This window comes from Argiope bruennichi, chromosome 1, assembly GCF_947563725.1.
Source record: "Argiope bruennichi chromosome 1, qqArgBrue1.1, whole genome shotgun sequence".
NCBI classification, from domain to species: domain Eukaryota; kingdom Metazoa; phylum Arthropoda; class Arachnida; order Araneae; family Araneidae; genus Argiope; species Argiope bruennichi.
In genome coordinates this window covers 11,142,248-11,156,480 of record NC_079151.1, presented here as the reverse complement: position 1 = coordinate 11,156,480, position 14,233 = coordinate 11,142,248, and the positions used below count along the sequence as shown (strand labels likewise).

Below are 14,233 nucleotides of genomic sequence, written 5' to 3'. Positions count from 1 at the left end.
ATATGCTTAAAATCGTAAAATAAGAAAAATCAATTAATCAGTGACAAATTATTTTTATTATTGCAAATAACATATTCACCTTAAATACTCTGTAAGTAATATTCTCAGCTAATGGATATGCTGTATCATGTTGAGGATTAAAAGCATAAGCCCCAGATGCTCTTTCCATTCTATAGCCTGGCATTCCTTCATAATAATAAAATGATTGTTTTACTGGCACTCCTTGGTTACTTTGTACAAATATAATTTCTTTCATAAGGCCAGAAAATCCATCAATGACAACTTTCAAATTCTACAAAAATAAATAAATAAATAAAAATCTACCTGACAAGAAATTAATAAAAGTGCTAACATATTTAATATTTTAAATCAGTAAAAAATTATTCATTTCACCATAGTTAGATTCAAAACATTTCATGACAATAGAAGTAAGTTTCTTCATAATTATCAAATCATGCTGATGATTAAGAAGCCTGCTTACAACACACAATTTTCTCAGTAGTGATTATCATTTACATATACATAAATATAATGCATTAAACCAGAAAGTATATATTTAATCATTCATGTTTTTATTATGTTGACTGAAGTGTATTCAAAAAAATCTTTCAAATGCCTAAAATGTCTATTTCTATTCATTCAACTACAATTTACAATTCTTAAAAATAATACAATGAAAAATTTATTAAATTTTGTGAAAAGAGATAAAAAGAAATAAAGTAAAACAAAATAAAGATACAACATCACGAAAACAAAGAAAGAATGAAAAAAAGATAATAATTTAAAAAATCTCACAAAGTATTTATTATTTTGTGAGATTTTTTAAACTCTGAAATAATATATTATCAAATGTAATATTAATCATGAAAATTCTTACTTTTTTATTAGTTTCATCCAAGATCTTTTACTATTTCAAGCTGTACAATTCTTTGTAAATTATTTTAGATTTTAAAGTATAGATTGAATTTAAAAGAGTCCCAAAATGAACTGCTACCAATAAAAGAAAGCAGTTTAATTCCTTAGGTAGAAAATTTTTTACTGTGATATTAAAAGTATTATGTTTCCTTATCATATCATATTAAAATGACAAATGTAAAATATCATATTAAAATGACAAATGTAACCAAAATAATAATTTTTCATGCTGAATTTATTTATTTTTTACGAAAAGACCTATTGATTGTTTATTTCCATCTGAAAAAATTTGTTTTGATATGATTTTATTTGCATCTTGTTTTTTGGTGCATTTGGTTTTCTTTGATTTCATAGTTAATTACACAGTAAGCGAAGTTCATCAGTAATCACCTGGCAACACCATGCAGGTACAAGCAAAATCATATCAAAACAAATTTTTTTCAGATGGAATTAAAAAAATCATGCTTTGTAGAGTTAAGTGTTGATAAACATGTTTCATTATTGCTAATATTGTGTGGAGTTAATAGAAGAGCATCAAAGATAATTACCAACTATGCTTAAAAAAAAGTTCAACTATGTTAAGCAGCTTGAGAGCTTTGAGAAATTGAATACAGATACAAAATTACTTCCCTTTCAAGAAAAACAGCAATACCAGTATATATTATAAATTATCTAAAATATATTTCAAATGGTAGTAATTATTATTATTATTCACAAGAGACAGAAAGTTCTTTTTTCTCCTATTTTGAGCTATGAATAAATAAATAAAATTATGCAGATTTCAAATTAGCAATATTTGAATAAATTCTATATTGAAATACACTTAGTAAAATATTTTTGATATGCAGATTAGTGTAATTTTTAAATTATTGATATGGGTATAATAATTTATAAAAGGAAGCTTTAAAAAGTATGAAAATGATTCACCTCATTTTGAATAACAGTATCTTGAACAGTAAACGGCATACGCTCACTTTCTATGTCTAATTCAGGTTCATAATCTAAAAAATATAATGTAAAGTTAAATACTTTGAATGAATTTTAATTTTGTTGTTTTTAAAGTTTTCTGTACTTCAACGAAAGTAATATATAATGAAATTTAAAATGAAAAAATTTTAGAAAGATATTTATTAAACATTATCCTCTTTCTTTATTTGTCAAAACAGCCTCTTAACTGAGAACAAAATTTGAAAATGTTCTTATCTCTACACTATCATAGCAAAAAAACTATTTTTTTTTTTTAATCTATACTTTTCTCGGGCTTTTAATTTTAAACCATCAAGGTAGAAAGACCCAATTTATTTATCTAGCCACTGTGAAATTAAAAACTAAAATTTAATCTTTAATTAAAACTTTCATCAAAAAATTTCTCCATGTATGAAGATAAATTTGTCCAAGTGAAACTAAGGAACATGCATTAAAAATAATAACCAAAAATTACACATATTTAAATTGCTCTTGTATTTTATTTGAAGTGCTTCAAAATTCAAATAATATCAGTTTCCTGATTACTATATGTATATAATGTTATTTCAGAAAAAAATCATAAAATTCCAATCATAACAAAAATATTATTAAAAATAATAATTTTTTTTCATCAAAAAAATTAATTAAAAAGTAGTTCTTTTGATACCATCTCATTGTATCAGAGACTGGTTAATATGATAATTTGGTACCCTTTTTCTTGTTAAATTTCCATACTTACACATAGCAATGAGTAATATAAACACAACATCGATGAATACAAACGCAAATAAAATGGACATGAAGCAATTAAATATAGCTTGACATATGGTACATAAAAAAAAACTAGCGTACTTTCCCCACAAGTTACACTTTTTAACTACATAGTCCTGAACAAAATCTATGGTACAATAGAGAAATTTATCAAACTTGTTAGCTCACAACAAATGTCCAAATCATTTTTTTTTAATTGCTGAAAAATTCACCAGGAATAAAATAATAATAATAATGTTTTACTCAAAATTATTTGATTTTCATATTTCTTCCAGAAATAGAGCATAATTTAGGTATGTAACATAATAGCCAATTATTTAAATAATAATTAATTTTTAAAAATTAAAACTACCCAAATTTTAAAAATCATTGAAGAATAGAAGTATATTATTATAGAAGTTACTGAAGAATTGAAGAATATGCTTATAATTTTTCAAAAGAAGAATATCTGACAATTTTGGAAGTATCTTAGATATTACTGGATACTTACCATCCTGGATTTGCACCCCATAAACAGAGAATCCCAAAGGTGGCAGAGATATTGGGAATACCAATTCATTCACAGCTAAACTAGATCTTTCAGGAAGACTTATTACAGATGGTGGAATGGGAAGAACCTAAGCATAAATTTAATTAAAAACTGGCAGTTAGGTTAAGTGGAATTTCATGTTACATGATTGCATAAAATTAACATATTTTAAGGGCCATTTTGTAAAATAATAAATATTTTTTTAAGAATTAAAATTGTCATATAGCTTTTCACATAAAAACTTTTAATTAGCACATTCATTCCACACACAAGAAAGAACCCTTTTTACAGATATAGTAGTTTACAATTTAATCATGAACTTATTTAATCAAGGAAAATTTTTATGTTTTTCTGCAATAGAAAGAAATGACAATGATTTTTTTCCTTTTATTTATAAGAAAAGCAAGATATAAAGGAATATGAGAATTTTTTAAGAGTTTATCAATGTTATTGCTATAAATTCTGTAAATAGAATATTTTATTTTAATACATTTTTTTGGACCACAGTGGTGTTTAAAAAAGTGCTAAAAACTTATTTTACCTGCAAAGATACTTATTTTTTGTTAATACAAATCAATAAACTATTTCATATAAAAATATTCATTTTTTATATGTCTACCTAAATTACTTTTGAATTAATGATTAACAAAATTCAAATTTTCAATTAATAAGCACGTCAAATACTTTTAAATAATGCAAATAACAGAAAAGTATTGAATAATTTAGTAGCACAATGTGTGATTATCACTAATGAAGCAGAACTTCCCATTATTTTTTTAAGAAACCCTCCATTCTTGGCATGCTTTAAAAAATTAATCAGAATTTAAAGCTAATGAATATTTTGGTGCTGATTTCATATTATTAACACAACTTATACAACAACAAGAGGGCATGTAAAATTACAATACTTAATTTTTAATTTCAAGTATGAAAGAAAATCGCACAATTATCTTTAACATTTAAAATTATAATTAATTTCTCCTCATTTAAATACTGAAAAATGTTGACAGAGAAAAATCAATAAAAACTGATTACACACCAAAATTCATTCCAATTATTAAAAATCACAAATAAAATTCCAACTGATATAGGCATCACCATAAATCTCATTGAGAATAAAATTAAAAGAATTAAAAAGTAATTATTGGATACATACTTGGGCTGGAACTGAACGTCTGCGTTTGTTCACTTGCCTGACAGAGTATCCTTCCCTCATGACAGGCAATCTTAAATAGGTTCTCACAGGATGGGCTAATGGATTGTAGGCCACAACTAGAAACTATGGTGATGAAAGAGGGGAAATCACAATTCAGTAAATAGTTTTAGAACCAAAAGATGAGATTTTTTTAAACAGATATTACATGACAAAAAAGTTAATTTTCCACCCACCCCCCTCCCAAAAAACGGTTTTTTATGAACAAAATATAATGAGAAATATTTTTAATATTTTAGCAACCATAAATCAGATGAATAGCAATATTATTATTTGACGGTATTTTTTAATAATTGTTTGAAGTCACCAAGAATTACAGAAACAGTAAAAATAATATTGTGAAATCAATAAACTTATACTTCTTACTTGTCTTTCTAACTCTGTGAAAACACACTGGCTGACATTCAGATGTTCACAAAAATCAAGTCGAGGCAATATGGTATCATTTGACAACAGCAAGCGCATGGCTTTCCCAACAGCATCCTACAAGATACATTAAACAAAACAAGGAAAGCTTGAAAATTATTTAAATAATTGAATATAAAAATTGCTTTTATATAATAAAAAAAAGTCAATTTACGGTAAGTGAGTTATAGAATCAATAATTCAGTATAAATTTCAATACATAAAAAACACCAAAATAAAATCACCATTTCTTTTTTTTTCTACCTTTATAAAATAAAACTATAATTCTTATATATTTTATGGCCCATATTTTCACAAAAAAAGTTAGACATAATCGATGTTCTTAAACAATAATTTAAAATTTATATGAATACTTCCTGGAAAGACAATTTTTTGTGAATTTAAATCAGATAAATATTCATTTTTTTCATTCTTTATTTGTCTTTGAATAAAATGAAATACAAAAATGAAGACTTTGATAAATAAATTCTCTGTCCAAAAATGAAATGATTATTTACAAATAAAGCACAAATTAAACTTTATATTATGATATTTGATTTGAAAGCTCATAAAATTTTTAATACAGAAATATTTTATGAGCCTCTTATATTATTATTATACTTATCTCTTATGTCAAATTAAATTAAAGAAAATCCCACTGTCATTTTCAAATGATAATTTAATATTTATATGATTAATTCCAAACATGAATCAATCTTATGGAATATGAATCACGAAAACAGACGTCCAATAACCTGATCTATTCATGATTTCATAGATTTTTGCCATATAAATAATTGTTTTCACCAACTAATAATCCTTAAAAATCAAGATTGCCACTCACAGTTTGAAGAAAAAAAAAAAAAAAAAAAGACCTGTTTTCCCTGTATGTAATATTCAAGATAGCAGGAAATGCAAAAGTAACACTCATGTGCTAATGATAATGTAATATCATTTCAAGGAGTGGAAAAAGCAAGGAAAGGAAGCAATAATATAACATTATTTGAAATAATAGCATATTAAAAGAATTCTGATATTTTACATAAAAAAAACTATTTCTCTTTATTTATTATCTAGAAATTAGCAAAACAAAATTTATATATTAAGAAGTGGGATACCTCTCATGCTTTTTAATTGTAAGTCACACAAAATTAAGAATTCAGATGAAATAAAACACAAAACATTTTTGTTATCCCAATACAAATTATTTAATGATTATTTAACAAACAAACAAAAAAAAATCATTACAAAGCAAAATTACTTTATTTATTTATTTATTTTGCAATTCTTGTATTTGACCATCAATTTCTTCAAATTTTCAGCTATCAATTTGAAGGAGCTAATCCTCATCAAATAAAGTACAACATTTTTGTATGACATTTACTTCTAATAAACAACAAGGATGTTTTTTGTTAAACAACAAGAATGTTTTTTGTTAAACAACAAGAATGTTTTTTGTTAAACAACAAGAATGTTTTTTGTTTTATTGTCTTGCATTTTTGTATACCTGTATATTAAAATTCGGTTCAATTAATTCTAAAACAAATATGCTTTGCAGAGGAGGTATTCTGTTAAAATTGAAATCAGAAAATATATTAGAACTGAATCAGTTTATATGCTGCCTTCTGAGAGATACCTATTTATTGATATACATTACACATAATCAAGATTTATTAAAAAAATATTTTAAATCTTTTCATCAAATTAAAGAAATTGACAAAATATTCAATTTGCATTATAAAAATTAAATATAGCCTTCAATTTAATTTTGAGTAATAAAAAAGATTTTTTAAGAAGTGAAAAGTATCTGTTTATGCATTGACTCTTAATATCAATTTTCTGAAAATACTAGTTGGGAGAATATACTAATAGCATTGAAAGTTACACTCAATTTTAAAGCATTACTAATAAAACCAAGATTTTTATTATTATTATTATTTTACATTATATAATGTTAAAAATGTAAGAAAAGTTGGAATATGTAAAATAATTAAGAATATTTATAAGAAGTAAACTGAAACAGAAAATATAAAACAATAAAATATTAACCTCACATAATTCATATCCTTGATACAACATTTTTGAGTAATCATCAGAAACATGCTGCTTCTCTGTACCTCTAAAAAAATGTTAAGAAAAAACATAAAAAAATAAGTTTGAATTGCACATTTACAAATTATAAAAATGTTATTACATGCAAATCCAAATAAAATTGAAAAGTATCAAGAAAAAACACTGGTAAAAAATATAAATACAAATTTTTAATAAACAAACCTTTTTCTTCAAGAATTGAAAATTTTCAATTAGATTCAATATTATCAACCTATTTTAAATCTCACCAACCTTTTATATATCTTTTGAAACACAAGTTTAAAAATTTTTATAAATTTCCACAACTCTAAATTTACAATTATTAAATTAATTATCTAATTATATTATCCTTCTAGTTTACTTTTAATTAGACAATTTTCCCATATTATCTAATTCAGTATTCCTTTCTTTATATATATATTTGTTTGAATATATTTAAGGTTTTTTTTTTGTTTAATTAATAAAACCAAACATTGAAGAGTGACCATTAAACAAGGAACAAACCAAATATTCAGAGCAAAAGTAAAAATCATGGTTGAAAAAAATTCAAGATATCAAAAAACAATAAATTCAGATTTCAAAAACTATAAAATTTTAATATTTGCTGAAGTGAAACTTACGTGATGCCATCATGATGCTGAATAACACCAAGTGCTTTTTCTAAAATAGAAAAAAAGGGGGGAGGGATTAGAAATTAATAAAAATAAATTTTGTGTAAAATGAAATTAAATTAATGAAAATAACTTTTGCCAAAATGATGAGAGAATGAAAAAGAAATCTTATAAACTACTTACTCAGTGTTAAAGAATCTGCATTTTTCACATCTGCTAATGCTATCAACTGCTTGCAAGCCTGAAATTTAAATTACACAGGAAGATCAAATATAGGAACAGATATTTCAATGAAAAGCCTGGGCCATGATTGAAAACATTTAATTAAAATACAAAATATTGAAAAAAAAACTGAAATATAAAGAGCAAAGATTTCTACTTCCACAAAGGAATGCATTTCATAGTCAAAATGCTTAATTAAAAAACTTTCTAATTTTACATAATAAATTTAATCTTGCATACTATTTACTTATGCCTAAAACTAGATTTAAAAGGAAGGAATGAGGTTTGTTTTCCGGCGTATGCTCCTGAACGGATTCTTAGCTTGTGCCGGGTTCACAAAAATCAAAACTCGAATATCACAAACTAGATTTAAAACAATACATACAAAAAAAAAAACATATAAAACTGTTTTGCGTGGAGTAAGAACAATCAAAACTGATCAGTAGTATGAAAGTGCAATCAGAATGTAGCAATATAAAATGTCTTAATTATCAAACAAAAAAAAAAAAAAAACACCCTTACAAGTAAAAAAAAAAAGTAAAAATTTAGCTATTATGAGAAAATCTTCTTGCTGAATTTGATTAATTGCACTGATTTATATAAATCTCTCTTGAACACAAACAATTTTTAAGATTTATAAAAACTAATTATAAGAGCTATATTTATAGACAAAGGGACAGAATAATGAACAAAGGAATTTCTGTTATTCACAAAATAGACAACCAAATGAAAATAAAAAAGATAATGTGTATTTATGATATCTCCAAGGAATAACAGTAATACATATGTGTTTGTGTCACAATGAAATGCATAAATTAAATTATGTCATTTAATTTAACCTTCTTTGAATGCACATAAGTACAAATCTTTACCATAATAATGCTAGATATTTTGTACAAGCTTAGTCATGCTAAAACATAGCCATGATTTGAAACAATTAATCAAAGCATCGACAATGCAAGTTGCTTATGAAGTTCATGCTTTTATGGTCTGTAAATTTTCATTTTTTGTAAAAAAATTCTAAATTGTAAAACTTTTAATAATACTGGATCATTTTTAGAACTATAAGAAAATAAGAATAAATTTAAGGTGACATTTGTACAATCAAATAATAATAATGCTTTAGCAGTGAAAAATTGAAAAGGGAGTTGAATTGAAAAAACTAAACAATTGAATATTTAATAATGGAAAAATCCATGAAAAATTTATCACAAATTGAATAAACAAACAAACTATTTTTGATGAGCTACAATAAAAAAAAATTAATTTCTGTAGTAAAAACATGTTATTTCAAAGAATATGTGTGTCTATACAAATCTTCAGCATTGTAATCAAAAAAAGAAAACACCTTTTTCACAGAAATGCATAATAATCATGAAGATTAGAATTTAAAAGGCATAGAATTAATGAAATTAATCCTATGCCTTTAATATATAAGTGAATTATAAGGTATTATTAGTGAATTAACAACAAGTACAAGAATTATATTAATAAAATTAGCCACCGTGGCAATCAGCTGATTCACCAGGAATATTGGGTATGCTTAATTTCACTAAATCTTTTATGCAAACTTGATGTTTATGATTTGCTCATCAAATCATTTTTAAGAATCAAAACGTATCATGAATAAAATATGATTTTTTAGTAGTCTTACATGCCCTCTGTTTGTTGCATATATGACCCTTCCTAATGAGAGACAAATCCCATGATATAATATTAAAAATTTAATGCATGGATATTCTATTTCAAATTGCAAGTTAGTAATGCAATTTCATTTTCTTACTTCTTATATAAACAGATGCAAATGATAAGCAAAATTTTCAGCCTTAACTTTTCAACAAATGAAGTAAAACCACAATTAAATAATTGATGAAACAATGAAAACTGTGTGAATTTTATTGCAACAATAAAAATCTGTTGATGAAAATTATGCACATTTTTTTTAAAAAATTGACAAAATTCTAGAAATTTTTGATAATAATTAAATCAGCATCATTAAAAATAATTTTTTTTCAAATATTAAAGTGGGGCAAAAATTAATTGATGTGCAAAAATACCTTTGGAGTTACCTTGGGAAAATGCAAAAGTCTCAAATTATTTAATTAATTAAAAAATCAGATGCAAACAAACTCACTCTTAATTTCCAAAGTATATATCTGTGCCAAATTTGCTAGCTTTGGTCAAATGATTGGTCCTACATAGTGCCACACATACATGTTCTTTATTAGTAGTAGAGCTATTTTCTTTTCTTATTTATTTTCTATCTTTATTTATTTCTTCTTAGTGAGTTTACTGATGTTATTCAACTAACTAGCTTCACTAATGGAATAATTACACAAAATATTAGAAAGCATATTAATTAAAAATTTATGTTAAATATAAGTAAGATGAATTTCTAGACTCCAAAACAGTAAAAGCGATTAAAAGTATTCAATCTAAAATTATACAGTGTTAATAAACTGAGTCTAAATAATGTCTTGATCTTCAAGAAACTTAAACAAATTATAATAATTCAATATAAATATTCCAAATGTGACTTTTTTTAGTATATATATAAATAACAGAAAAATGCCACATACCTGTAGGAAAGCATTTGCTCGACGGGCATGATATTTAAGAGCTGGTCTGCTAGTATAATATCCAGTCCAGTATTCATGTCGACCTGATGCATATGGGAAAAAATCAGATTGCTGCTTTGTCCAACTTTTATTACTTTCATGCAGACTATGTAAATAACAGGTTGGTGTAGAATAGAACATATTAACTTTCATCCCAACAGCTTGCTAAAATTAAGAAAGAAAAAAAAATACTCAAAATTAAATCTCCTGAGGGAAAAGCACTCACCATACAAACAAAAAAAAGTTTAAGAAAAAACAGTTTTATTAGACTGGTATATGCACTTTCAGGCAATACAGTATAGCACAGGCTGTACATACTTTCAGGCACATATAGCCTGACAGTAGAGATCAGATTTATCAAAAATCACAAACATGGATTATAAAAAAAATGGTACAAAATAAAATTAAAAATCTTCTGAATGGAAGCATTTTTTGACTGTAAATTGAAAGTCATTTTGTTTAGTTCATGAAACAGTAGAATAACAATCACAGAAAAAACAAACTAACATAAAAAAAACTGGAATGAAATTAGCAATATTAAAAATGTCAATGTTAAAAATCATTAAAAGCTTATTCTTATGAATTTATATATTGCGATCAAAATTCATTCACACCATAAAGTAATTTACATAAAAATATTTTTTTTAAAAAGTTCACAGTATTGTGTAGAAAAAAAATTTGCCAAAATAGAAAGGCCTTAATTAAACAATAATCAGAATTTCTGCATAACCTTAAATTTAAGGTAAATGATTTTACAGAAAGAAGAAATTGAAATTGTGACTGAAAATTCAAAAATTATAAAGTTTCACATGAGATACACTAATTATCTAGGTATTAAGTCGTTATCTCACTAATAAACAACCTAATTCAAATAATGTCTCAGTTATTTTTTAAATGGCTAATATTCAAAGATGAATGCACAAATACGAATTGATTTGATTTGATTCAAATTCAGTAATGAGCCAAATAGATGTGGAAGAATATATAAACAATTTTAAGATACTGAAACTTAAAAAAAAGGATATATATATATATATATATATATATATATATATATATATATATATATATATATATATATATATATATATATATATATATATATATAAAGTTTGCATAATGAAGGAAGAAATAAAAAATTAGCCACTTTCATGTGGTCACTGGAACAGCATTTGGTCAAGTAGCTTTTCAGTTATATTTGAGTTCATCCCATTTAGATATTTAAACTGTATGCAATCTAAAATAAACGAGTAAAAATATAACTGCATTTAAATTTCAGTGAAATTTATTTTTAAAAGCTAATAAGAGTAAAATATGTAATTTCTTTATAAAATAAAATGCATTATTAAGTTCTCTCCTTTTTTTTCACTTCATATCATTTCATCATGAAGGAATGGGTGTTTCTTAAAATAGCATTCAATAGATTCATCACATATTTCCTACCTTTTATATTATATAATATTGTTATTTTTATATATTAAATTGTTATGGATTTCTCTTTAATATTTGGACAGTTTATCTCTTCTTAAATGTGCATAATTTTCATTTAATATTTTACTCATCAATAATAATATAATAATTACACAATCTTAATATTGAATTTTATTTCTTGATTCATAATATTTCAGTACTAATTTATTCAAAATATATTAATTTTGAATAAAATTTAATAAATACTACTATTTTAAAACAAAAGAGATAAAATTATACATGTAATAACTTTTCTTTAGAATTTTAAATTTTATATGATTAACCAATATGTGATGCAGTATTGATTAAATGGTTCATCAATACTTTGTAAAAATATAATTATTTACTCTAGAGTTTAAAATCAATAATATATAATAGCATTTTACAGTAAAAATTCTTTGATCAATAAACAGAAGTATTTATGATTTAGGTATAGCTCAAATTCAAGCATGTGTGGGTGATCTCCTCACACTCCAAATTTTTATTTCACATTAAATATATAATCCATAATAATCTTACCCATTTTATTAACAGATCAATTATATTAGTCCCATAGTAACTTTGCTGATGTGAAATTTCATATATCTTTCATAAAAATATATTTGAGGGGTGTTTTTTGGGGAGGGTGTAAAAATCACCTTTAAAACTTTATTGGTAACGATTTTCAGAATAATTTAATAAATTGCTGGACTCTATAAATTGGTCCCCCTCTCCAGATTACCTTTATTTAAAGTATGAACTAATATGCATATTTATGGTTCAATTTTGATTAATTCAAGGATAAATATTTACATCAATATATCTTGCTCACCATATAAAATGTTCCGATGTAAGCTAAGGAAAAATTAAATTGGTAGCAATTCTCAACAGATTGTTCTCTGTTCATTTGTTTCCCCCAAAAAAAGGAATTAAATTCAGATTTTTTTTTTTTTTAATTTTAAGAAGGGGGGGGGGGTGAAGAAAACATTACAAAGATGATACAGTAAATCATAAATTTAAATTAAATATTTTCTTCAATTTTCCTTTGCTTTAGTAACAAAAATTGTTTAAAAATATGAACGAATAATATTAGAATGCCATATAATTGAAAACTATGCCATACTTTTACTCCGACCTAATTTTATGCATCAGCTATTTTCAGATTTAAAATATGAAATTCATCAATTATTCTACAAAGACGCATTAAAACCTACACAACTAAAAAGTTATCTAATAATTCAGCAATATACTTACCAAAGAATTCACATATTCAATTAAGTAATCCATATTTCGAAACCATTTAGGTGCATCTCTAAAATGAAAATCCATGCCCATAGTCATAACAATATGATTTGTGGCATAATGTTTAGCCTAAAGAAGAGAACAAAAAACTTAATATAAACATTTTTTAAGCTTTTAAAAGCAAGCTTTATAAAAAAAAAATTTTAATATAAAGTAGGATGTATCTTACTTGTTCTTGTGCAGTTGCTATAAAGCTATGAGCTTTATAATTGATATTATCTTCCTGGAGGAAAAGCAATTTTATTACATTAAAAAATTGTATATTTCTTGATAAGTTTATGAAAGCAATAAACTAAAAGCTAATTGAAAGAATGAAATTTAACATCACAGTTATTATTGCTCCAGACATAATAGGATGCATATGATCTTTATGTACATAATGATTTAATACAATACAACAAAAGTAAATATTAATCCTTCAATACATAGCAGTTTACTAGTATCTTAAAGAATTATCATAAATTTTAAAGAAAGCAAATGAAAATATTTTATGAAAATTCTAATTGCAATGTTCTTTAATATATATAACCTCAAGCACATAAGAATACTTGATACTTTGATGTATGAAATATGTTCTGCTTTAACTTTTATATATTTGTTCTACAAATTAAACACAAGACAGATAGTTATAGAAATTATTTTTCAAAAGATAAAAAAACTGTTATTAAAAAATGATTAATTTCAAAGCATACGGATACAAATCAAAAATGTAAATTTTCGAGAAATATATATATATGTATGTATGAAATGATATTTTAATTCTAATTTCAATTTAATTAATTTCCAAGTTTTTATCTTAATTTAGCCCATAGTATCTTCATTCTAAAAATATTCTCTTATTTCATGATCCAATTCCACTTTTGGTTCAATTAATTCCTTTGTAAAAAATAATGCACCATCAGTACTATGTATCAAATAAAAGTGATACTTTCAGGCCCTTCTCAAGGTCAACATATGTATTCCATCGGCACATGGCCAAAAATCCCATGTTATATAAGACTAGTGATCGTTTGTTTCAGTTCTTTTTGCCTTCTTTCTTGCTTCTGCTTTTGTACCGCCTGCATCTGCTTGTAAATAAATTGATATTAAAATTAATTTTAAAATATAACATGTCTCTTCAACGTCTTCGAACCTGCATTCT

The 14,233-nt window shown here is 24.4% G+C and overlaps 1 protein-coding gene across 3 annotated transcripts in view; it reads right to left on the bottom strand.

The window, feature by feature from the left end:
- The window catches only part of LOC129967021 (lysosomal alpha-mannosidase-like), a 98,301-nt gene that overhangs the window by 13,746 nt on the left and 70,322 nt on the right, over positions 1-14,233 (bottom strand). For all 3 annotated transcript variants that reach the window (XM_056081657.1, XM_056081673.1, XM_056081663.1), the window contains exons 8-18: positions 13,262-13,315; positions 13,045-13,161; positions 10,303-10,506; positions 7,685-7,742; positions 7,511-7,550; positions 6,849-6,918; positions 4,761-4,877; positions 4,338-4,460; positions 3,143-3,269; positions 1,843-1,916; positions 80-292 (exon numbers count right to left, since the gene is read on the bottom strand). In XM_056081657.1, coding sequence (XP_055937632.1) covers positions 80-292; positions 1,843-1,916; positions 3,143-3,269; positions 4,338-4,460; positions 4,761-4,877; positions 6,849-6,918; positions 7,511-7,550; positions 7,685-7,742; positions 10,303-10,506; positions 13,045-13,161; positions 13,262-13,315 — 1,197 coding nt within the window. The remainder of the gene's footprint in view (positions 1-79; positions 293-1,842; positions 1,917-3,142; positions 3,270-4,337; positions 4,461-4,760; positions 4,878-6,848; positions 6,919-7,510; positions 7,551-7,684; positions 7,743-10,302; positions 10,507-13,044; positions 13,162-13,261; positions 13,316-14,233) is intronic.